The sequence below is a fragment of the Pocillopora verrucosa genome, chromosome 11, assembly GCF_036669915.1.
Source record: "Pocillopora verrucosa isolate sample1 chromosome 11, ASM3666991v2, whole genome shotgun sequence".
In the NCBI taxonomy this organism is placed as follows: Eukaryota; Metazoa; Cnidaria; class Anthozoa; order Scleractinia; family Pocilloporidae; genus Pocillopora; species Pocillopora verrucosa.
The window spans coordinates 843,669-870,462 of record NC_089322.1 but is presented as its reverse complement, the minus strand read 5'-3'; the positions used below and the strand labels follow the sequence as shown (position 1 = coordinate 870,462).

The following is a 26,794-nucleotide window of genomic DNA, read 5'->3' as shown; positions in this document are numbered from 1 at the left end:
GTTTAAAGAAAAAATAATGAATAAAACTATATGTTAACATCAAAAAAATATGAGATGTTCTTACTTTCCATTGCTGTTTTGCAGAGGACAGCTGGGAAGATTTTTACATTTCTTTCTTATTCCTGAGCGCAGTCATTTTAGTTTGCGAATAATCTTAAGAAGCAGACTAGAAGATGTGATTGTAATTTAGAGAACATCAGCAAATTTCAACATGCTATAAGCTTATTAATTAAAAAAAACGTCAACATCCCTGAGCGATCACGCAACAAAAACGTGCTATATTCACCTGTAGCAGGTGTTCAAAAATATGTTCCGTCGTTAACAGAGTCGAATTACGAAGAGAAAGGAAATATAATGTACATAAACGAAACACACAATTAACTATAATTGCCCACTTCGACTAGGAAAAAAGATCCAAAGAAATGATCTCCGATAAGCTGCAAACCACTTTTAACAAAGCAGTAGTCCCAGAGATGAACTGTTATTTTTATTATCAGCCGTTGTTTTCTTTTTACCAAGGAACTGTAGAAATAATGAGGCATGGGGTTATACTGCGCTTGCGCCACTTACGATTCTGACTGATTTGTAACATCACGTGGGACACAAACATAAACAAACAAACAAACAAAAAAACACGTCAGCATCGAGCATATCGAGTGTGGTATGCGCGAAGAAACCTATCGGCAAGCAGCGTTTGACCTGTCATTATCACCATCACAAAGCCTCGTGGTGTTTATTATTTGCGTTTCAGTGGCTCCTAGAATGATCTCTCACTTTGAAAGAAACGTTTTAATATGTCTCATCTGGAGTTGCTTGAGAAATGCCTCCAACAACTAATTGTGAAACGGACGTCTCGTGTCAATAGGGAGTGTCAGACAAGCAATAGTTACAGTGTGAACTCCCTTGAGACACGAGAGCATCACTTTTTTGCTCGATCTTCCGAATGGCCCTGGGTATTCTAGGTAATTTCCAAACAATAAGGACAAGGACAATCAATAGAGATTCGGACGAGGAGAACTTCGCAATCACCAGATCGTCTCCATATCTGAGACGATCGGAAAAATTAGGGCAATCATATGAAAACCAGGGTTTAGTAGACCACGCTCAAGTTAAGACACAAAATACAAACTCGTTTCATGAAAAGAGAGAATATATTCATACTTTGTGACAGTATTTCCACTCATGGGAAGAATTGGAAAGAATATTTCTAGACGAAATGTTCCACTTTGAATGAAAAATTTCCTTATCGAAAAAGAAATACCAAATAGGAAATGTCATGGACACAGATTGTGACTTAGAAGAGAGAGCTCTGCAATTTAGGCTGAAAAATACAGGGAGAGCAATTCCGAAAAGGTTTTTTCACGAGAATGCATTTATAAAAACATTTGGGGAATTCGAAAGCACTTTTTTTGGGATGATTTTGCAAATGCATTGGGGTAATATCACCATCATAAATATTTCCAGTTTTAAAGTTCCTTGGTTCATGTTCTCTTTCCCCGATAGACAGGACGCAAGACTTGAGCTATTTTGCAACATTAAGCTTTCGGGGCTTCGTATAACTTTTCTTCGCTTTACTGTTATGCAAAGTTGTCTCACACCCCATACCACGTTTACGGTGATCATTGGATGAGCTTTTTGACCTCAACAATACTTCAACACGATTCAGGGCTGCAGAATTTGGAGAATTCCATTGTTGAGTCTGATCGAGAAGGCTTTTTGTCGAGCTGGGCCTGATGAGTTTTCTTTTCAAGTCGAAGGAGTTTTCAGCAGACGAGCTTGAATAGGCTGGATTTTTTATCACCAGGCCAGGAATTTTCGAACTCTTTGCAGATCCTCCAAGTTTCTTTCCAACTCTTTCTTTGATTTTTTCAATTGCTTCTTTGTTCTTCTCTTTGCTCGCATTTATCTTGATGGACAGCTGAGAATAAAACAAGTTCACGAATCCTCTCATTTCTTCAACAAAGGCTTCTTTCGAAGCAAAATGTGATGTGGAAGACTTGAGTCTTGCAACTGAAATGATGAAATATTCACTATTGATTACTTTTACTATGACTCGTAAAAGCTCAGCCTCGAATAGTAAATAGTCAAATTGAGCAAATTCTCCTGACGATGGACGCGTTTTTGCGCGAGGTAGTTGTTCTGGTAGCTAATAGTCCCTATCGCAAAGGGAGAGGAAAGATAAGCTGACAAATAGTAGAAGGGAAAAAAACCTCGTAATCTCCTTCTATCTACTAGTCTGTCTTTCTTTGAATTCCTTCGCTAGATTTCTTTTTTTTTTACCCAACCCGTCATCTCTGCCACACCAATCCAAAATGGCGACCAAGAGGAATCGATCTCGCAATTCTACCCAAGCATTTGCCTTTATATATATTCTATGTTCACATTTGAAATAAACCAAACCAGACACCCTATTCGGTTTCCCTTAAACAAAGAAATAACTTTACCTTTGTTTTCCTGAGGAACGAATATCTTATACTGATAAATAAGTCCAACGATGACAGCAACTCCTAATATTCCAATCAAAGAAGCCATCGCGATAAGGAACGTATCAGAAGAACCATCAAACAGGCCCGTGCTCTGCTCCACATCCTCATCTGATGGAGCTGGCTAAAGTTCGAAAAAAAAAAAACAAGAACGAGCAGTGTTTTCAAAGTTCACAGAGATGTCTACAATGTACCTTTGGTGGGTAGGCTGTGCCACAATACTTTGAGTTCGGTGGATGGACTTTGCCACGAATAGCTTGGGATTATACGACTTCTTTAAGGATAGGGGGTGGACGGTAATGTCGGCTGTATCAATACTGCAAGCTTATTATTACTTTAGAAACATAGAGTTGCAAAGAGTACTTGAAAACTCGTTCTGGATAAAGATATCTATTTAACACCAGTATCCTGGCGCTTTCCAATCTCAAAAAGATTTTAAAATATGGTTAAAAAAAATTACAAAAAAGCTTTTTCAATCAAAAATATTCAAGTGTACTTATAAAAACAGGCACTGAAGAACTGTTTCTGACATTATGTGACAAAGTACTACATGGTGTCGATGCTTCAAAAAAAAAAATTATAAAACCGGCTTTTGTAAATTGTTCCCTCGCGTTTTCCTACCCTTCAGGCAGTTTGATTGGTTTTGCGGTGCGTTGTTATTGGCTCTTACGATATTCTCCTTTTCTCTGATTGAACGTGGTGATTGCTTTGCATTATTTTACGACAATGAACTGAAATTTTCCTTTCCAACCGAAAAAAGTATCTCAAAAGCTATTGCAATACTCCATGTGCTCAAACAAAGGCGTTTTTTTTAAGGAAATGAGACACTTACATCAAGCGTCTCAGTTGTGTTCTGGATGATATGGAATATTTTGCTTATTTGCATGCTGATGTAATCGCGACATCTCTGTTCCACATTCACTGCCGCTCCTGATAAAACAACTCCATAACCGAATGGTCTGTCCAGAATCTCCTTCACAAAGATTTTGTCGTTGAAGAGCTCGTCTTTGTGCTCTGCTGCAACATAGGTGTCTAAAAGAGCACCTTCAACTTTTCCATCCTCCAGGGCTGAACGAAGGTCCTCAAAGTTTGTATATTTCTTATCTATGATTCAGTTATAGGTAAGTTAAGACCTATGATTATGAAAAATTTTTCGTACGGCTTTACTGATCCACACGCATTATGAATAGCGTTGTTGTTTTTTTTTTGCTGCAAGTTTACATTTCCAAGTAAGTTTGCTTAGATTTGGTAGTTTAAATAACCGGCCGCACAAGCTTGCATCGCAAAGATCAACGTGTTTGATATTTTGATATTGATGATATCAATTATATTGTTTGCTATGACGTCCACAATAACAAAGCCGTAGAAGAAATAAGTAACCCACTAGACAGTTAGCAGTGAATGATACGAGGCTGAAAATTATCCTTATCATGTCAGCTGCCCTAAAAGAAACCTTTTTCTTACAAAAGATTCTTTTCAATTTTTTGACACCTCCAATCTTGGACGATGGAACTTGTCTAGCAAAACAAAATACTTTTTCTTTTCTAAGTTAATATATCAAGGAAAAATCGCACGCTACGTGCAGATGAATTGTTTCCTTTTGGTTAAAAAATAAATAAATAAATAAAAAAAGAAGAAGATAAGTTATCACAGAAAAAAGGAAAATTCAAATGCTACCTTCGTTTACTCTTGCGTTTTTCAAAACGCCGACGCGTTGCTCGGTAGAGTTTTGAATGGCTCCAACCTGACATGATATAAATATATATCCACATACCAAGGAAACTGAAATCTCAAATCTCAAAAGTTCAAAGTAATACAATTATAGTCATGTTGCTGCTAAATATAAAATCAAACAAGAGATTAAGGACGCTTTCGTGAGTGTTCAGGAGCAAGCAATAAGACAACCAATCACTCATTTACAATTTCCATCTACTGATCGATCAATTAATCCATCAATCAGTCAGTTGGCTAATCAATTAATCAGTCTATTTGATTAATCAGTGCGTCGTTTGTGATGCAAATCCAGTAATATTGAACTTGCCGAATTTGTTGGTGAAATTCCATCCAAAGCGCAAAGAATAGTTAGAAAAGTGTTGTGACAGTCTTCGAAATAACTCACCTTTGTGCCATAGAGGGTGACGGGATACGATATAGTAGAAGACGTGAGCGCTGAACATATTGCACCAATCAGAATTGAGATAATAACAAGACCAGTAAGGGTCCATGCGATACCAAAAATACGAGCAGGAACAGAACGGGGCGAGCGATCTCCATAACTGATTTAAGAAAAAAAAAAAAGCAACAAACAAGTGATACAGTTCCTTAACCAAGGTAATGTGACTAATAGTTATTTTTTCGTGCTGATCTCACCCGACAGTTGTCATGGAGATAAATGACCACCAGAATCCTTCACCGACGCCTTTGCTAAAAGAGGCTGGAAATTCATCCGGGTTTTGTTTCATGTCCTGTTCAAAATTATTACGTGAAACAAAAGTTTAAGAGAATTCTTTATACTTCTAATAAACTACCGCTTCTGATCTGAGCGAGGCTTGACAATGTCATTTCAAGGAATTGTCGAATAAGAAAAAAGACACGATTTCAGACAGAAGAAAAGAAAGAAACTCATGCGTATTTTCATAAGGATTATGCCTTCAACGATGGACGATTCAGGGAAAGAGAGGTAAAAACTTTTTATATTCCCAACAAATTTAAACAACATTGCCATCACTGCACCGATTTACGCCTCTACGGGGAATGAGCTCCTGCCTAGTTGATGCTGATTTGGTACAAAGCCGCTTGTTTAGAGCGTGGCAAATACTAATGGAGTTTTTTCCTCCTTTAGCGGAATTAGAGGAATTTGTTGTCAAATAACATGTCAGAGATGAACTAGATAAATCTAATTTCACGTTTTGCAACAAGTACATAGTTCTTATGGTGCTCACCAGAACCCATATGATAAACCCTGCGATGAACGCCATACAGCCTGAAAGCACTACCAACGGAGCGCAATCCAACACAGCACTTATCATGTTCCGGGTCGCTGTTCCAGGCATCCTCTTAACAGCAATAAACGCCAGTCCTGGAGACTCCACAAGGTTTATGTAGACATTACTTCCCATGAACCTTGTGATGTATTCGTTGCCATAAATCGGGAAACTTATCTGTGGGATATTATCAATGTCAGCTAGAACTCCTAAGAGACTTTTCTTGAAGGCATCTTTTCCTTTTCCGTTTGAATCAGTTTTAACTATAGTACGACCGTATTCAGGACAGGTGTCGCAAGCCGCTTGAATCATGTCAGTTACAATGTTACTCAATATTCCACCAAACTTCCTGTCCTGTTTGTTCACTCTTAGATATGGAGAAGCTGACCAGTAGTTCGTGTAAAGGATTTTCGGACAGCGACAGGTTTCTAAAAGAGAATGGAAAGACGAAAAAAAGAAGAAAAAAAATTCCATTTTTTTTTTTATCGGAAGGACAAAAATCAATACCCACTGTCCTAACCTCCCCCTCACCTCTCCGTCAACGAGAGAACCAAATCACGACATCATATAAGGAAGCGGTCTGCATTGCTTATGTTCAGGGGGACGGGGCCGGAGGATTTTGTTTGTGTCACGATATAATTTACCTTGTCCCCAGTAAGGCTCTGTAATATGCTCATGAAACCCCTTAGTGGCAGTTAATTGGCAGTAAATTTCAAATAATCTTCTAAAAACATTTTACATTGAGGCTGTTATCATTCTTCTCTCCTGGTATTTCTCTTTCGCATCAAACTTACCACCGTAAACATAATCGCTATACGGGCCCATGCCCTTTTGAGTGAACGCCGCCACTTTAATTTCGTAAATTGAGTAGGTTTGAACTTTCAGAAATATGAAGAGATCCGTTGATTTTGCCATGGCTGTTTCCTCCTCCGTTGGAAGAACTTCCTTTTCAGCCGTTACAATTCTTCGATATTTTATAGAATATCCTATGAGAAGACCACCCACATAACCAAAAGGCACAGGACTCCAGGTGACTTTAATGAATTCTGCAGCTTTAAGTCTTTCAGCAGCCACGCTTTGAGGAGGCTTGCTGGGCACTGAGGATAAGAAAAAAAGCTCCTGACAAAACCGTAGGTTGACAAGATTTCAGAGCCTTAGCGAAAGACTCTGATGAAATAGGCCAGACTTCTTCTAAAGATCTAGCTGGCTCGGAAGCACTCAGCCAATTTCAAGTCTTAAAAATATTATGCATCACGCTATTCTTCCGCGCGGCTATTAATCAATGATATTTGAAGCCTACACTAGGCGTCCTTCATCACATTTTTATGTTCATGATTGGTTCATCTTCTATTAACGAAGCTTGTGAAGATATTAAAGAGGATGATTATTTATAGATTTTTTATGAGCCATCCTTGAAGCCAGGCCTTCAAAAACCTTACACTGTCTTCCATATATTTCTTGATACGTCAGCCCTTATAATTTGTTGTTAAACCAGTCAATTTCCCCTTTAAGTTATGTTTCCTTCTTCGTATTAACTCCCTAAGTGGAAATATACTGCAAGGAGACGTTTGTAACTCCCGGAGATAAAAGAGTTAACTGTATATGGAAGAGGGCATAAACTCACCATCACCAAACGTATAAGCGATGTCAGAATGCTCTTTGCCACAGCCTTTTGATGTTCTGGCGCAAAGCACAACTTTGTACCGTGTGAAATATTCCAGATCTTTTAAAACTATTTCATATTCGTCTACACCTAGCGTCTTGCTCACCCAAGGCGATGCCCCATCATCCATTGCGTATCTCACCTCGTACCCGAGAAGTATTCCATGCACATAGACTTGGCTGATTTGTTCCCAGGAAACACGGATTGAACTCTCACTTGTAGATTTAATGACGCTATTGGGAGGCGGCTCACTTGGTACTGGGTAGAGAAGGAAAGTAGTACTAAGTTCAGTATGAAAGGGTTGTTAGAACTTACTATTATTTAGCTGATTAAAGAAAAACGTAACTCAGCGTCATTACAGATGAGGTCTACTCTCTGGCACAACTATTGTGATCCGTCCAACCTGAATGGTTTAGTTTCGGCAAAGCCACATCTACATGGTGGCTCTTATTTCGATTTTGAAATTTATTTCAATTTTAAAACTTAGGGTGTTTATTATGGTGGGGGAAAAAAGAAAGTCGTGAACAAATTCAGCCCACCTTGGCAACCCTTTTTAGCTCTAAAAGTAATTAACTTGCTATTTCTTCACATACTTTTACAAAAAATGTTGAACAAACAAATGTAAAGGATAATTACAAACTTACCAACAAAAGGGCGTCATCTTAATATAACACCCAGTACTCTAAGCTGATTTTTATAGATTTACGGGGCCTGCTAGCGGGAGGCCTGGCACAGAAACTGAAAGGTTTCTCGTCATATTTCAAACTCACCGTCTTCCTGAGTGCTGAGAGAGACTGCCTTACTAGACACTCCATTTCCGCTGCTTGTAAACGCATACACCCGGATGGTGTAGTTAGTAAACTTTTTCAAATCCTCAAGCGCTGCTTCTGAGGGATTGGGAGGTAATGATTTCATAATATCTGGTTGGAATTTTTGATTGATTTCTTTGTACACTATAACATAGCCAAGCAGTGGAGCAGAAGGCGGCTGAATGGCAGCGGTCCAATTCAACTTAATACTCGTCGAAGTGGTACTAATAGCCTCAGAGATCAGCGGAGCTTCCGGTACTGCAGAACAAACATACTGTCAAAGCTATCCAAATCACGTAATGCGTACTTAAACGGAGATTTTGACGGTTAAATGTATTTTAGCCCGCTCTCACTATTGTTCAGACTGTTTCGTTTTTAATTTTTTTCAATTCTTATAATAATGGCAATACGGTTTATGATCTTCACGGCCTAATTGTGTTTTAGGCCCTTAGCTCTTAGAGCTGAAATTTACCATCATATACTGGCTTGGGCTAAAATACCTCTTAGAACCGGAACACACAATGCTGAAGAGAATACACTATATCGTTTTATTATTTCAAGGTCTTTAGCGTCTCCTTTTTAGCGTAAGCTAAAAGACACTTTGGACGCTTAAAAATAGAAACTTAACGAGACCTTTCATTGAAGACCACGCAGTTGCAAAGAGGAAGAATCATCGATGAGCCACACGTATTTTGCAAAACTTTGGATGTTTTTATTTTTTTCCAGAAGTCTTCGCTATATTAAGCGCCAGCTCCTCGAGGTAGTTACAACAGACTTCTCCAGACATGTTAAGAAATAGTGATATCTTATACCTTTGTTAGCGATTAGCCAAAAGCGTGAGGCAAAAACTATAAGCCAAATCAGAGTAGTCCTCGACTGGAAGTCGTCAAAATGCAAAGAAACTACGAAGGTTTATCAGAACAATGCCGTGAGCTCAGAGCCAAAACTAGCAAAATGCCAGAAGGGTACTAGGTTCTGAAACTAATGATAGAGGTTATCATAGAAAGATTGAAGCAGCGCAACCCCGCGACGCTTTTTATAATCATCAGTTGAGAGTTGCTTTGCTTACGTACCATTTGCGGCTGTGATGTTAAGTAACTCAGCTGAAGTTTCCCCCAATGCACCTCCCGTTATTTCTTCTTGAAGAGAAACGATCTGTAACGAGTCTATTCCAGGGTAGGTAACGTTAAAACTAGAAATAACACTTCCTGGCCTGAAAATAAAGAAGACGTTTCCAAATACAAATCGTTGATATATTGTATTGTTAAGTGCGCTTCATCGTGTAACAATAAGGTTTAAAGCTGCGTACATGACTCACATGAAACCACCTCAGGTTAAGGTCCGCTTAAAGGGGATGCTAATCTATCGTGAGTTAAACCCCACTGTCAAGTCAGGCTGGTTCCTTCTAAAAGTTGCCATGTTTCTAATGAATTCTAAACATAATTTACATAACGTACCTGAACTCCAAAACCACCACTGTAACATCTTCATCTCTTTTGTTGTAAAAATTGATGACCTAAAGAGAACGACAAAAACAAACAAACAAACAAACTAAACAAACAAGTAAACATATTAAAGGTAATTAATTTCAAACTAAACCTAGCCAAAATCTAAACTAGAAAGATCATAACTCCAACCCTAATCATGCATCCAGAATCCCGTGCCTCGATTCTCATATTTCGCATCCCAAAGCCTGTACTCTGTGACCTGATTCTCTCATCCTTAGCCCTATGTCCTGCTGCGCTTCGAGAAATTCTTATGCCTCTTTCTTGCACTATAAACTTCCTTCCTGCATACTTACCTCTGTATACGCATTCCAGACATGAACCATTTTTGAAATTTTTAAAAAATTTGACTGCGCATACACCGGCATCGGTGCCACCCTGTCAGAAGGACGCATCGGCATTTATGCTTACGTAAGTAATAAAACAGACTAAAATTGCCGTAAAAGAAATGACCTCTTTCTTAATTGTTTCTTCAAGGTCCATGTAATCTTCACTTTCCACTCTAACTAGATTGCTGTTCCAGTCTCTACTTTTTAACTTGAGTTTGTAGTTTATCATTTCAGCTGAAAATAGAAAAAAAAATAGTTATCGACTGATACATTAAAATTTTTTGTCAAATAAATGGACCTTAGAAGGTTACCAGATATCTTAATCAAATAGTTACTGTCATAGAAAATAAACTTGCACATCATAAAAGAAAAGGCGAACCTGGACAACTTGCCAAATTACAGCTCTCCATTTCTGTGGGTAAACCTTCGCAGTTTTTCCCACCAAAAGCTGGTGCTGGGTTATCACATGTGCGTTTCCTTGTCCTAGATCCGCCATTACAGGGTTTGTTACAGTTGGGCCATTCATTCCAGTCGCTCCAGTTGCCGTGAACTTCAAAATGCCCGAAAGATTTAAGAATTTAATCTAATGCGACAAGAGTACATATTCATGAAAGGACCAGCCACTTCCAGAGTAAATTGACGCTGAAAACGTTTGATCTCGGTAATACAAGAAGCATATATATATATATATATATATCATGGGTGCCTGGGATAGCATAGAGTAAATCGGAGCCCTGAGGGATGTCTCTGGCTACAGAACTTAAGATTTCAAGGTTTGATGCTTAACCACTGAGCTAAAGAGAAGTCGTTAGTTAGCCAAACATAACCCTTCTTTATCCATCCACGCTCAAGACGCTTGTAAAATTGCTGATCGTAGCAGTATACTCCATGCTACTAATGCTTAGCTCTCCATAGATTATTTTGTACTAGCTCTGCGGTTGGGCATTAGAACGCTGTATCTAAAGAGGCTCGAATTCTCCTCTTTCTTATATTCATTAAAAATTATATAGAACAACAACAACAACAACTTTTCGTTTAAACTTTTAAAAAGTTATCTTACCTGTCCTGTTCTCACATGTATCACCGGTGTATTCTGAGGTACAATTGCACGTGAAATCCTTTAGGTCAGCTGTCCTTATACAATTACCATCGTTTTTACATGGATTTGGGAGACAGGGATCGTCTGTTGATAGATATACCCAAAAGAAAGCTCTTAACCTTCTTTTTAAACTTGCTGCAGCTTAAAAATGATCTTTGATAATGATGCCTAAGCTAAAGATTGGAAATTTGAATCTTTTGGGTTTCAAAACCTAACGACAGATCTGAAAGTAGAAAAGGAGTTAAGTTCATTGCGTTCACATGTTAGTCGCAATAATGGCAGACGAGCATAATCTCTATGCGACGTAAATGTAAATTTTATAAGGTTCCTTTAAAATTCTCTGTTTTATACGTAATATTTTGCCATTAAATTTTTAGAGATTCTATGGATCAAAAATGTACGTATACATCACTATGAAATGCACATCGTTACGATTTTTAAGCACAGATAGAACCACCACTCAAAGCTATGGCACGTCCTGGAATGATGTTATTGTTTCGTAAATATTATGCTCATGTTTTCTGTAAAGTAAAGTTATTTATTATTTAGGTAATCACGATAGCACCTTTTAGAAGAGAACAATCAAAACCGACAAATTCTGAAGTGCAGTTACAACTGTATCCAAGAAGGTTGCTCTCTGCTGTGCACATCCCGTCATTGTTGCAAGGGTTGTTAGAGCATCGGTCACCTGATGAGGAATTTTGATTTAGAAAAATGCAAATATTTTGAATACCTTGCATTACAAATATATAGTTCTGACTTCCATAAGAGGCTCCTAAATAGTTAAGTTCTCACTCAAATAAGGCTCAAAAAGTAGAAAATAAAACTAATAAATTGATGCAACCTTATGACTTGTTGTTGTATGGAGAATTGAACAGAACAGTTTACGGGTAAAAATACAGATGGACTGGCGTCAATTCTAGGATTTATGAATTCATTAAGTCTTTAAAATTTGGCACAATTATTGATTGCACTTTTGGTGAAAGTCTCATACCTTGCTCGACGCCACAATTAAATCCAATATACCCTGAAGGGCAACTGCATTCAAAACCCAGCGGGTTACTCTCTGGTGTACAGGTTCCTCCATTCAGACAGGGCTCGGGTAAACACGGGTCACCTATAGAATAAATAAAGAGTCAAAAAGTCAAATTCAGAGGTAAAAACTTCATATACGTCCAACCTAATGCATCAAGTCGAATTTAAGATCTGGAATGTTGTCTTTGTTGAAAGAGGAAAACTAAACTGACCTCCGGAAAAACCCTCAAAACATGGATAAGAATTGAAGCCAAACTCAGCCACTATAAAAACACAGGTACGTGAATCGAACCCGAGCCAAAATGATTGCGCGGTGGTTCGCATACAGTTCGTCATACCTGCTTCTACCACCGAGAGTGTCCTAATAGCCTATTGTACTTTCAATGAAGTTGTCTTTTGCGTTTGGTTTAATTTATTTCCATAGCATTATCTATAAGCATTCATCTCTCCAATTGTAATCTATGAGCTTGCTAATTCGTCATTGAAGAGAATCCGTCCATTCCCTTACACAACTTATCTGCCCATATAAGAATATCAAGAGGTCACTTATTCATTTCCTTTACGTTTCGCAAGATACACAGCATCGATGCTACGCGATTGGACCTTTCTAATACGAGGCTTTGTGCTCGGTATCTCCTTCCACATCCTTCCACCCTGCATGGCGAGGATAAAGTAAATGACTATAATACCTGACTGAGATCCACAATTATAACTTGAGTAAGAAAATGGACAATCGCACTCAAAATACGGCCATTCATTGATGTATTCACAAGTTCCTCCGTTGAAACAAGGGCTAGGGGAACACTGATCAGCTGTTGATAAGGAGGAGAATATTTAATTTGAGATCTGTTGTCATTTTACTTTCTATTTTTGTTTAGTTCTGCAAGTCCAGATATTGTTTTAGTTTAGTGGTAAGTCAAGAGAGTCATATGTCATTTTCTTATTTTGAAATGCTGTCAGCATATCACTTTTTCATTTTATCACTCTATCACTCTGTAATTCTCTCATTCAGCCATTTTTTCATTCTGTCTTTCTGTTATCATAATTTAAAATTCTGTTATTCTGTCATTCTGTCATTTTGTCTTTCTATGATTCTGTCAATCTTCCCTTCTGTGTATTTTTCAATCCTTCATTTTCTGGCATCATGTCGTTCAGTACGAATGTCTTTCCTTCTTTCTTTTTTCTTTCTGGACACCTTTCTTTCCGTTTTTTTCAGTCTGTCAGTCAGCCTGTGAATTTATTAGTTCATTCCTCCATCTGTGTTTTTGTTTTGTTTTTCTCTTGTTTGATGATGTAATCACATGATTACTCCATCCTTTATCTGTATCTTTAATTATTGGTCTTTGCATATGTTGGTGGTCTGAAGAGGGACATAATGGAGTTCCTTACGTATTTGATACCAGCAATTATGGCCCAGGTATCCAGCTGGACAACTGCATCTGAAGTACGGCCAGTAATTAAGGAATAAACAGGTACCTCCATTTAGACATGGCCGACTTAGTGAGCATACATCACCTGTTATGAGATGGAAAAAGAGGGTATTATCTTGATTTAACCCCCACATGCCGAGTTTTAATTGAAACTGGAGGAGTCCCTTACCAATCTCACATCTATCACCATTGTATCCTAGAGAACAACTGCAAGTGTAACCTCCGGATGTTAAGTTGCGGTTGCAGGTTCCACCATTCCGACAGGGATATGACAAACACGAATCTACAGACATTTCAAACGATAATTAAAAAGTTTGCAAAATAATTGGGGAGAGAGTTTAGTGTGCGTCTGGGAGAAAAGCGTTGTTAGGTAGAAAGATTCACAATAATATTACTGTCTGTGACTTTGTCAAGCACCTAAGGTTTGTGTACCACTTCTCTGCTCACCATCTATGATGGATGGCGAGTTATGTAAAGTAGCCTAACTGTGAACAGTTATAAACTTAGTAACACGCTTGAATGACTACTAGATTCATGCCAAAACGTTAAGATTATTCGCTCTCGATTTCCATGCCTGGAAATTGATTCAGGCCTTGCCCTCGTCATGTATCACATGAAAGAAATCTCGACACCAGTGTTATAGAGTTGACGACCATCAGGCTCGAATCAGCTATTGTGCATTTAAACCCAGAGCAAATAATATAATTGTTTCAGTATAGATCAAGTAGATGTACAGAACTCAGCAAAAAGAAAGGCCCATTTTTTCCATTGTACTTTGTTTATAACCATAACTGCGTAGGGTTACCCTGCGAGCACCGCTGTCAATCAGTCTCCATCATTTTTGAGAGATCGCTGGAAGATGGATTATTTCCATTTATACCCAAAATTTTCTTTAAATTGCTTTCAGATATTCTGTTTTCCCTAAAAATCCTTATTACCTCTACATCCATAGAGCTCTATCCTCAACGCTATGTTATTGTGCCACTTCGTTGGACTGAAGCGAAAGACACTCGCTCTGACCGGTGGGTTCAGTTCATTGCGGGAAACGCTGCTACTGTCTTTATTTGCAGTAAATGTCTGAAATTGGAAAGATGATAATCTGTGTAAGATTGATTACTAGTTAAACCGTAAAAAGCGACGAATCAATCAATCGCCACTGTTAAAATGGGGGATGGGATACTCCATCTTGTAGCATATCCTAAACCCTCTTTATCATATGAAAATTAAAGTTGTTATCACAGCTACGATGAGGATGAAATATGATCATGGTTAGATTGAAGCTTAAATGCGTGCTGAAGAAACTAAAAACAATTCCGAGTCTTTCGTTTTCAACCTGGTTGGATTTATACTTTCTCAAATCATGACTGTACACCTGAGCTTAGCTCTCAAGGAATTAAGGGAATCCTAGCATTTTCAAGACTTCACGAAAAACATGCAGGGTCTCGTCGTTGTTGTTGCTATTTTTTTTGTTTTTGTTTTTACAAGGTTTTTTATTCCTGAGAAAAGCCGAAACTGCCCATGTGTGTTTGATATCGCCTATCAGCTACTGACACATCACTCGCCCTTTGCGCCTTTCTGTCAGGTTGACGAATAAATAGCAAAGCATTCACCATTATCAATCCAAGGTCGTGTTTATATAACAAACAAAATAATTCACAGTTGCCTATAGGTTTTTAATTCTACTCAAGTGTTCAACTTTTTTTCAACGAGTGAGCATTGTAATCGTTGAACGTTGAAAAATTCAAGAGAAACTTTATACCATCGCCCATGATTATTCTCTATTTCACCCACCTTGGCATGGATATCCCCATGGCCCTTATAATACTGCACTCGTACTCTAGCTCCCCAGTACCTCAGCAGGAATTTTTTGACCCATGCTTTTCTTTTACCCTGTTTTCCTTGAGTGGCTACACCTGTGACCCAGGTCAGCTCGTTCCCTAAATAAACCTGCAACCATTGATTTCTATGGTCCAGCAAAGGTACCCAAGACATTGGCTTCTTATTGTACTCGTAGTGCAGTCTTGCAAAGCGAACGCGAGAAGAATTGTCTTTTTCCGAAGATGCAATAATCTGATGGTCTCGAATTGCACCACTTTGCATTCCAAGAGGCCCGTGACACTCTGTCGTTAGGAAAAAATTGCTCTGTTCGAGTATCAGAGTAAAAATATGTCATAAAAAGGTACAAAGATCTTCAAATCTTCTTTGTCAAATGTCGGGTGATAACATTTTTTTTTAACGAAACATTCACTACTCAGCAAGTCGAAAACTTTCTGTGCTACAATCAATCCTAATGTGCGATATTTCTAACTTTCTGTTGGTCTGTCAACCAGTCGATCTTTCCGTCAGTTCTTCAGTTTGCTGGTCTTTTCCTTAGTCATTCTGTCCGTCTGTCACTTTTTTAGTCTGTCAGTCGGTCAGTGTGTTATTTAGTCAGGAAGTAGGTCTGTCAGTCTGACATCCTTATAGTTTAACAAGGTAATTTGGTGTTATCAAATGAGTTGACAACGTAAATTGGTCGGCGTTAAGAGTTTCAAAGTTGGAGTTTGGTGCGTTAGCCCTTTGTCAGAGTCTGTCAGTCTGCCAGACTATTAATCTTGATAAGTTGGTCTGTTTGGCGGTCAGTCTTTGAGGCAGGTGAGTCTGTGAGGCGGGTTCTTTCAACCTATTCTATTTTTTCCGGCTGGTTTTGTTCATTCATTTGTCTGTCCCCACGTTAATTCGTTCATTCATTGAGAAGCCTTGCTAGAAATCTTTTATCGCTGTAAAGCCATGGAGGGACTGATGATTTTTGTGCGATATATTAGTAAAAAAGAAATCCTATTACGTTTTGTGCTACAGTCGTTCCCAGTGTACCACATGAGGCATGTGCACTTGAAGCCATCTGGCGTATTAATGCAGCTTCCGCCGTCCTGACAGGGGTTTGAAGAACAGAAATCTGTATAAAATACAAACACGAAAGAGGATCAACGTTAAATAAATAAATAAATAAATGAATAATATATATATATATATACATATATATATATATATATATATATATATATATATATATGTATATATAGCTCTTTGGCATACAAAGCTTTGCTTTCATGTCCAAATTGAGCACTCTACTAGGATGAGTCATTGCTGCTAGCATTATGCATGCTCACTAGTTTTTCTAGTTTGAGCACTCTGGCATGGCTTAGATGATCCCACATATGTGAGATCACTTGAGGTGGCTATATAGTCTTTCCTCCATCCTAGCATCAGCACTGCACTGATGAGGCCCAGAAGGCCGAAACAGTACTGTCTGCAGTTATGTATATATATATATATATATATATATATATATGTATATATATATATATATATATATATATATATATATATATATATATATATAATGTTTAAGAAGGCAGGGGGAGATTGTAACTCCCACTCCCAGTACGCTTTAGAAAGCTCCGTGACATTAAAGAGGAATAAGACGAGGGATGTAACATTTATTGCAACTCCATGGTACTTAGGCTAACAATGGCAGGAATGAGAAAACCTCCAAGAAAACAGTTGATATATCAACATATCTAAAAAGAGACAGAAGGGCTGCAAAGTGCTACTATTAGTTTCACAGTAAATGCGTGTTACATTGATGTTGAAAAAATTGTATTGCCCACTCCACTGTACCCTGAAATCTTTGGCCCTACCCTGCAAAGTGGCACACAGAGAACCAGTGTACATCGGTGGACATGCACAAGCGTAGGAACCACTAGGGTCACTAGTGCAGGTGCCATTATTCAGGCATGGATTGCTTGAACAGGGATCTGTACAACATGAATAAAATTCGTTAGTGGTAAGCCATGAAAATAAAGCAAATTACAATCACCAATAGTTTTAAAAGCTCTTACCCCAAACGCACAGGAAAAGTTAAAATATTGTCACTGGTGAAGGCAGCGGAGCAGGGTACATAGGTTTAAACTATTCTGGCTTTCAGTCAGCTTGTCAGTCAACCAGCTAGACAGTTATTCAGTGAGTCACTCGGTCAGCGGATTTTTCTGTCTATTTGGCTGTCAGCCAGTCAGTCATTCTTTCGGTCAGTCAGTCGGAGTCAGTAAGTCAGTGAGTCCGTGAATCAGTCAGTCAGTAAGTTATTTGAAGAGTCAGCCAGTTGGTGATTCAGTAAGTCAGTAAGTCGGTGAGTCAGTGAGTCAGTGAGTCAGTGAGTCAGTGAGTCAGTGAGTCAGTGAGTCAGTGAGTCAGTGAGTCAGTGAGTCAGTGAGTCAGTGAGTCAGTGAGTCAGGGAGTCAAAGAGTTGGTGAGTCAGTGAGTCAGTGTATCAGTAAGTTTGTGACTTTAGTACAGTGAGTCTTTCTTTTCGATTTTATATAATGCTTCGCATCAGATTCTAAATAATTAGTCTTATAATAGATGAGAAAAAGGTTGAGCTGTTGTGCATCAATCAAGTGGCTTTCATCCAAAGCTTCAGGTTGAAATTGGAAACTGGCAACTGTTGATCGTTCTCAATGAAGACAAAGGCAAAGAAGCTTGAATCTTTAATTACCGCTGCAACCATATAACTCCACTCTCATTGCTATTATGTTGTGCCACTCTAGAACTACGAAGCGAAAGGTATGTGCTCTGATAATGGGGCTCAATTTGTGTCTGACAATACCATTACGGTCTGTATTTCCTTGGAACACCTAAAATTGATAAAACATAACATAAAAAGAAAACAAACTACTGAAACGCGAAAGACCATGACACTTAAAGCAATGAAGTGGCACTTCTTAATAGTAATTTTCATAAGAAGAGTGATTACATATCTCAGAAAATTTACTTAAGGAGATTAATATGCATTGTTAACTGCTTATGCAACATTAGTGCTCTGTCCAACAGAAAATTTTGCAAGAACGTTTTCTAGACCATTCTCTCCATTTTCCCCGTAAATTTTGAGCTTTTCATTCACAATTATATCTTAACTGGATGAAATGTTCTCACTCAAACCAAGGTATAAAATGTGGCGTGTTTTTGACCAGTCGATAGGGACGTCTGTTTACTTTTTTTTGTGTGCGTTGCGAGAATTTTGCTCTCTATCACAATAAAAGGCTTCTTCGCGCAGATCTTTGTTTTCGCTCTGTTATAGAAGAATTTGCTCATGCTTTTAGCTGTGCGTATATCGAGTTATTGATACACTTGGGAAGTTTGGAGCGCATTCAACTGAAAAAGCTGGAGTTGCTCTCGGCTGCAACTTGGCTTACCACTATTTCTACTACTACTACTACTACTACTACTACTACTACTACTACTACTACTACTACTACTACTACTACTACTGCTTATATTACTACAATTTCTACTTCTACTACAACTTCTTTTACCTATACCACTGCTGCTGCTCCGACCACTACTATTACTGCTGCTAGTACTATCACCACCAATCAAAGAGACTTATGTGAGTGATCTTCCCATCTATGGACACTAAATAAAGCCTGAAAATTTCTCAGACCTGTACGAGAGCTTTGCTAGCTTAGCTAACAAGCCAGAGGGAACTGGTCATTTGTTTGTTTGATTGTAAACTGCAAGCATGATGCTGATGATAGTAATGATTAATGAACCTATAATCATAACAATAATAAAATTATAAAAGATTCCTATGAAACAAGATAAAACGTTATGGTACACTGCCAAAAAACGCCGCACTCAATCTCGGAATTATTTTCGTTTAGGCCATTGAAGTCCAATTTGCGCTACTCAATATGCCGTTAATTTCCCCGAAAAAAAAATATGACCTCCATGACCTCCGCGATACCGGTGCAGCGTTCTACCAACTGGGCTAACAAGCCAACCGGGAGCTGGTTATTATGTTGGTTCCAAATAAACTCTCAAATGTTAATTTCAACATTTAAGTTTTTCTGTTAAACATTATCTTACTTTTAAATACAAAAACCGTTTCTTTGCATTCAAATTCGTTCCTAACTGCCATCAATCCGAGTTCAAATACGCCTAAAAAGATTCAAGGTTGAAGTTTTCCTATCAGCAACCAAGTACTCTCTTTAAGTCATCAATAAAGTCTATGCACCAACATCTAAGTCTTCTTTTAAGCAGTCACGTTTTCTATGGGTAATAAATTATTCGTTCAAATTCAAGTCTGCTCCAACCTTCAAGAGGATTCGCGAAAACATATGACCTCTTATAGAAGTGTTAACACGCTTCTGCCACTTTAAATAATTATATCGCTCAAAGAAGCTTGTATCATACTCACAGAATATGCAATTCCTCGTGTCTCTTTGTAATTATGCCAGTTCGAATTCTTGTAAATTAAAAAGTAGCTTTTGACCCACTGATCAGCGCCTTCTCTCCCTTGTGTTGCTATACCTGTCAGAACAGTGTCGGTCGCACCGAAGACAACTTGCAAATACTGTGAGGAAGCTTGGACACCAGCGACCCAACCTCCGCTGTAGTTCCCTCGCTCTGTTAGGTTCAGCCTGGCCAAGCTTGCTCCGGTGTAAGAATTCCAAGTCGAACTTGCAGTTACCCTGATATCTGGGATTGCGCCACTCTGCATGCCCAGGGCATTAGTACAATCTAATTTTTTTTTTCCAAAAGTGAGAAACTAAAACATGAGCCAACAAGCCAGAAGAACTCTTGCAATAAATAGATGAATAAATAGATAGCGTAAAGAGCCAGTGAGATGTAAAAGCCGCTGGATGATTTGCTATAAGATGAATACGCAACTTTCGGTTTTTCTTTTAGTGTATTGGTTTTCTTTCCCTTCTGGGAAAGTTTGAACCTCCTTGTCTGTCAGCGATACGGAATTTTTTAGTGTTTTAGCCGCCACAATTCGGGAAAGCTCCGAAAAACAACTTGTATTGAGAATCGTGAAGGCTTTGCCGTTGATTCATCAACCTGACCGAGTGGCGCCAAAGGCGAGTGACGTGAAAGCAGTTGATTGGCCATATCAACACACGTGAAAAAATACGATATTTTTTCACGTGTTGTTGCGACTTTTCTCAGGGCCGGAAATCCTTGTATAACACCGCAGTTTATGTGATAAATATATATACTGTATATTATCGGCAATTTTTTTGAATGCATATCAACTCCAAAGTTTTTACCTTCATAACTGTTTATATCACAGTTGTCACCAGAGTATCCAAACATGCAGCTGCAGGTATAAGGATTGGAGTTGTTGTTGCAGGTACCACCATTCGAACAAGGATTGGGTGAGCAAGGATCCCTTGAGGAAGGCGTTATCGGAGGCTGAGTCCCTGACGAAGGGGCTGTAATAAAACATTTTAAATTCATTATAAATGGTTAGGTCAAGTGTAGTGAGTGCGATACCTAGCTGAAACGGTCTATAAACTTGAACATTCCAAAGATAACTACTCTTATACTAAGTTAGATCTTTGACGTCCCATAAGAGAGTTTTGAGAAAATGCTTGTGATGTAACTATCTAACAAAAATTTTGAGCAAACTGTCATAAACATAACAAACCCAAACGTTGCTTTAAATTTGAAAGAGGTCTCTATCGTTACCCAATCAGTGCACCACGTCGGGTTGGATCAATAAAAACAAGTCGCAGCTTTTAATGAATGACAGTATCTCCCCTTTAGCGCGCAAAATATATCCGATAGGCCTGAAACAGGCGACATTTTTCCAAGCTAAAGTAAAACCTAACTATCACACGGCGTGTGCCTGTCAATGCAGTAATTCCTCACGATTCAAACTAATTCTAACGCACCATGGCTCAGAAATAGCATACATCGATTTGTTGGATCACTGGCAGTGACCGTGGGCAATATAAATGGGAATCCTGTGTACTGATTGCGCAAAAGTCCTAACGGGCAAAATGCGCTCATCTTGCGCGCTCGGGATTGCCCGCATTGATTCCACGCAAGGAAAAAAAGTACTATAGAAACAGTAGGCTTTCTTTTGCATCTCACGAAATAACAATTCTTAATTATTGATACAGCGATGTTCCTTCTGTCTTTATTGACCAAGCTCGTTCGGGCAAGATGGCTGGATATCTGTCTGATCCTTTTTCCCTTTTTTCTATGGACCTTGACTTCGTCTTGGTCCATATTAACAGAATAAGAGACCTCGGCCAATCTACCCATAGTTCCCTCACGCTCAATTAATAACACATATGTATAACATGATAGACTTAAATTTGAGTCGAATTAGTCATAGATTTTACCATCCACACATTCAAATTGATTTCCATTATCCTTCAAAACGCATAGTTTCCCATTCGGACATTTATCCCCAGAGCATTTATCGTCCGCTGAAAAAGAAGAATATATTTTTCTTTTTTTTACTTTTTCAAATAATGATTGAAAATAAAAAGCTATAGTCCCTTTATTCACAATGGTACCTGTTCCCATTGAGCAGGAAAGTAGTATGATTTCCTAAATTCGAAAATTTCTCGCAAGCTTCTCTGAAAGACATACAGCAACGTGCTAAAGTAATTCCAAAAAGCTAAAATTATCGCGGAAATCGCGAGTTATTAGCGTAATTTGGACTTTATTTCAGTGAGAACGATACATCATGAGGTATGTCCCAAATATATCGGGAAGTTTACATTTTTTTTCCTTCAGGCTTAGCGGCACATCATTTTCGCTTCACGCCAGGGTAAATACCGACTATAAATGGCTACAGGAAAGGTCATGAACTGTGTGCAAACAATCTATATCGCGAGATAATCATAATTAATTGGTAATTATTTTTGCTGATAATTATTTAAACACGGTCGTTCAAGTACCAATAAAATAAGTCCCTACGCCTCAAAGGGAAAAACAAAACAAAACAGGAAGAAAAAGCGTTTTATCAAGTGTCCTTTCTCTCCACAAATTGTAAGGTGCAGGAATCCAGCATATTCAAATGGATAGTGTAAGCTTTTAAACCCGTATGTAAGTTATCTGCTAGTTATAGCTTTGTGATGTGTATAGCAAGGACACTTCGTGAAACGTTACGAAACTTCATGTGTAGTAAGGAGGAGGACATAGACAAGAACTTTCTGGACGGCTTAGAGAAAGAGAAAGAAATGAAAATGAGAAAGGAATACACAAACACCACAAACATTAAATTTGCCACTAAAACGTGTTAGCTAAATAAAATTCTATCTCACCCGGTAAACAAGGCAGCGAAACTTACCAATACCATTTGTACAGTAACGCCATCCATTGCTGGCGCAACTCCTTATCCTAAACAGATTGTATAAGTAGAATTCGCCACAGTTCATTACAGCGAGGCTTTTTCGATTAAGGCAATTGTTGTTTTTTGAAGCCATACAGAGCGTGAGAGTAAGATCGCCGACACCGTATGACGGATGATCATCTACAAGGTAAGCTCGAACGCCTCCATTACAACTACTTGACGGAGGGAGATTGGACGCCAGAGCATTCCCTGCATCTCCAGAAACTCGGAACCAACCCCACTGTTCGTCTAAGTCAGTGGCATCACACTTATCCACATTTGAATTTATTAGGATGGAACGATCACTTTCATTCAAAAACTTGTAAGTTTTTTCGCAAGGATTTCCTGGAAAAGAAAGAGGAAGTGAAGATCTTGCCATCAAACTTATCCATTCCGCCCACTTTCCATGTCGACCCGATTCTCAAATCAATCCATTTTCAATTTTTTTAAAATTTTTTTCCTCTCATTGATTTCAATTTCTTTTCAGTCATTTCTAGGAGAATCTAGAAATTGCCAATCGTGGGTTTCACGAAATTTGCTTCAAAGAACATTTCGTTTTCTGCGTCTTTAGTTTCTCTACCAAAATATTTAAGCAAAGCACGTGTAAAATGATATATGAATACACTCGATTGCAAAAACGTTGACACCTAATAAGCTTGATTCACGAACGACAAGACCGATCACCTTTATGGGAAATGTTCGCACAGATACACAATCAGTGATTTACTTCTCTCATAATTCATGGAAAATCTTTTCTCATGATAAAACGTTTTCTTCCGGGAAAGTTTGGATAGCTCTTTGCTGAGTCTCACGTTCATTATAAACGCTTGTTGCGTGTCAACGTTTTTGCAATCGAGTGTATACATGTGAGAGTAGGCGAATGACTCACAGAGAGATAAAGCAGCTCTTTCATGAACAGTATCAAATGATGTACATTTTCAATGTAAAAACCAGTTCAAAATGGTCTGTTGGACATGTCTTAATTTTATATTAAAAGAAAAAAAAAAATCGGAAATCCAGAAGTCATTTTTTTATTCTGATCTCTAACGGAATTCTTAAAGGTTCAAATCGAGCCGACTAATTTTCTAAACTAATCCCAATTTCTAACAGATCGATAAGCAAACAAATTGACAAAGCTCCGTTTAGTCAATTTGGTGCCGATTTTCATTAAACCAAGTCTTATACCGGTGGGCTTTGTAAAGTTTATGGAGCTCAGCTGGAACCTAGCACTTAATTAAACGCCTCACCTCTTTACAAAACAACGACGGAGTTATCTTATCGGTATATATCTTATCTGCGATCCATATGGTATGCACTTCTGATGGTTCATTGCTTTAAATGACCTATACATTCTTTGAAAACACATCGAATCACTTCTAACCATTTTTAAGTGCCAGTTTGATACGTGATATGCATTCATTTATCAATATTCATCGCTTACGCGCGATTGGCAAGCTTTGATTTTTACAAGAGCTCCGTTGAAAATTTTTTTTTTCTGTTTTTTTTGCTTTCAACAAAAGGATTCGCTTCTAAGTCTTCTGCATTGTCGAGTGGAATGATATTTGAAAACCTAGTAATTCTAACGTAGAATTTTAGCACTTTTTTAACGTAGCTACTTTCAAGATGCAGTGCAGGTGATGTATATAAATAGCTCTTCAAGTGCATGCTGCGTTGTCTTATTTCTATAGAAAGAGAGTTAGCTACCATGACTTAAAATGACCATGAAAGCTTTTAGAAAAATAATTTCTTGATTATCTGAAGATTTCAGTTTTCTCTTGATCACAATACTTCTAACATCGACTTCCAACCGCTCCCTCTTTCGCTCGTCTTTCCTAACTGAGGGCCCGGCCAGGTTTAAATTTTTTCGTATATCAGAGAATTTGGATTTGACACTATTCTTAAAATAAGATTTCTCGCCGATATTTTTCTATAAAGACTTAAATTATGGCTATATCCTGATGAGTTTAGTTTCGGTCCAGATGTCTATGACCTTTTCCAAAGATTTCGGAATAAAACTGAATGTTGTTTCAGTAGTCATACCTTTGACACACATTAATGGCGAGAGCATCCATACAAATCCAAGTAAACTCCAAAGTAGTGTTATCAGCATCTGTTAAGGTAAACAATATATAGTAATAACTTCTTAAGTGATTGGAATTCGGAAGCATTTTTTTTTTTCATAGGATAACTAACTTGGATTGGCTTCTCCATGGCCTTTGCATTTAGCTTGTTTTTAGATGAAGCAGTTTGAATCTGTAGCAAACCAATTTGTTGCATAATTTATTGTGGACTGCATTATTTATTGTAGACTGTTATGGAAGTATCTGGATTTTTAAGCAAGATGCGTTGATATTTATAGAAACTGTTAAACTGTCTGTGAAACGTGAGGAAAAAAAATAGATATCTACCAATAGAGAAAATCACTGTGTTTCCAAAATTGATTTAAAACCAATCCAAACCTCATCTTACGGTTCGCTGCGTTTGGTTATCTTGAGAAGTAATTATTAAGAATTCAACGAATGTTAGTTACAGCATATTGAATTTGTCCTGATGAAAATTATATACACAGCAAGATCAAACCAATTACCCACATACATGCAAACACTTTTGTAAAGAGCACTTGAAATAAAAACTTGTTTAAAGTAGGAAGGCAAGATTAACACAATACACTGTTACAGGAAAAATTTCAACATGATCTTAATTCTTTAGCGTAGACATAGCGGGGAAACTTTGAATTTGCACTTAATCTAATTACTTCACAGACATGCACGGCAGCTATACAAGTAAAAATAAAATAAATAGGAAGATATTTATTAACATTTTTTAATTATGTGCTTGGATTATCAAGTTAAGGTGTAACTGGTGTACTCTTACTCAATTAAAAAAATCGCACTTTCGAGCGGTTTACCGGCGTAATACTCTGCGTTAGATGTTGGGAGAACACCTTTTCTCGTGTCTTCCCCCGTGGGAAAGGGGGAAGAGACATTCCCCCTCTTTCGATTGCGGTGGGAAGCCTGAACCAAACAGTCGAAATATATTTCTGCTTTTACAACGTTCCTACTACCAAAGGGGGTTAGTGTGCTGATAAACCGCACAACTCCCACTTCCATGAAGTGCTAAGTGAAAAAAAAAAAAAAAAAAAGTGGAGAGAGAAGGATCCAGGAATCTGTAACAGTTTTATCTACCTGTTTCAGTTATTTCTTTTTATCATCCCAACTGACAGTTTAATTTAGATAAAACCTCTAAAATGCGATTGGAAACTATATGTCGATAATGTTATTTCTGCGGTATTCGGAAATGAAACGGTGCGCCTCCTATCGCATTTGGATTCCGTGGAGCCGTCTATCCAATTCCCCCTGATAACAGAGCAGTAAAATGTAAAGTAAAATAATACACTTCACTTTTAAACAAAGACATGTTTAGCTTTAAGTGGAGAACGTAACACTTTCGTTGTTGCTAATCCGGAAAGGTTTGAAAAGTTATGCGATTTTTTTTAAAATTTATTTTTCTGGATAAATCTAGCTTACAAATATGCAGAGGTATGTATTTGTTTCGCCAATCATGAATCCCTGCCCGAGGTTTGGACAGGCTCGTCTGCCTTTTGTTTCGTTGTGATATGATGGTGCCGATCACGTGTAATGGAGTGAAGCGATAAGGCAGTTTTCTGTCTTTATTTATTTTTTTCGACAAAACCTCCTCCGCGGTTACAAATATCAGCTGATATTTCCTGAGCTCTTTAATTTCCAAACGCAAGTCCTTGAGTATAGCTGCAGTTAATCTACTTGACAATTTTTCTTTTCCTTCAATTTGGTGGTAAACGATACTTTAAAGCAACATACAATTACACTCGAAGGTGTACCCGACACGATTTGTTTCATGCAAACTGGCATGCTCTGGTGAAACGGTGAGGCTGTTGTTTTGTTTCCTGTTTTTCTTTTTTTTCTTTTTTTTTTTTTTAATTTGATCATAAACAATATGTTGAAGCAGACAAACAACAACTACGCTCGAGGGTTTCCCGTCATAATTTCTTTCATGAGAACCAACACCTGATCAGGGTTTTCCAAAATCCAGTTGGCAACACGACCAGTAAATACTTTCCAAGAACCAGTGTAGAAATTGCTTCTTTTTGTTCCGATTTTAATACACGAGACGTGTTAAATTCCAAAAGACGCTTGGTGCTTTCTCGAGGGCGTAATCGAAACTAATAACTTCACGATCAGAGTTCGCCATCTTTCTCTTCCTCCTGCATGAGCAAAATGTCACGCTCAAATAATTGACAGCGTGTGAT

The 26,794-nt window shown here is 38.1% G+C and overlaps 1 protein-coding gene across 1 annotated transcript; it reads right to left on the bottom strand.

The window, feature by feature from the left end:
• Positions 1-1,522: 1,522 nt before the first annotated feature.
• Positions 1,523-24,783, bottom strand: LOC136284448 (uncharacterized). Its single transcript, XM_066174785.1, has 31 exons — positions 24,700-24,783; positions 24,547-24,616; positions 22,465-22,851; positions 21,509-21,595; positions 20,426-20,590; positions 19,573-19,895; positions 17,872-18,010; positions 16,998-17,134; positions 16,162-16,272; positions 15,129-15,479; positions 14,276-14,414; positions 13,507-13,620; positions 13,297-13,422; positions 12,597-12,719; positions 11,867-11,989; positions 11,438-11,560; positions 10,834-10,956; positions 10,153-10,323; positions 9,898-10,007; positions 9,397-9,455; positions 9,013-9,152; positions 7,901-8,197; positions 7,092-7,388; positions 6,262-6,564; positions 5,426-5,895; positions 4,854-4,948; positions 4,603-4,759; positions 4,161-4,227; positions 3,316-3,587; positions 2,445-2,607; positions 1,523-2,010 (listed from the first exon to the last, which is right to left on the bottom strand). Exons 1-31 carry the CDS (start codon positions 24,781-24,783, stop codon positions 1,523-1,525), a joined length of 5,814 nt encoding a protein of 1,937 aa, XP_066030882.1.
• Between the last annotated feature and the right edge of the window lie 2,011 nt (positions 24,784-26,794).

What these genes read in the sequence shown, in the direction of transcription:
- LOC136284448 (XM_066174785.1), bottom strand. Translation starts at nt 24,783, where the DNA reads ATGCAACAAATTGGTTTGCTACAGATTCAAACTGCTTCATCTAAAAAC. An exon ending in TCTCAGCACTCAGGAAGACG is followed by an intron (nt 7,389 to 7,900) that starts GTGAGTTTGAAA and finishes TTCTCTACCCAG; the next exon opens with TACCAAGTGAGCCGCCTCCC. An exon ending in CGCTTATACGTTTGGTGATG is followed by an intron (nt 6,565 to 7,091) that starts GTGAGTTTATGC and finishes TCTTATCCTCAG; the next exon opens with TGCCCAGCAAGCCTCCTCAA.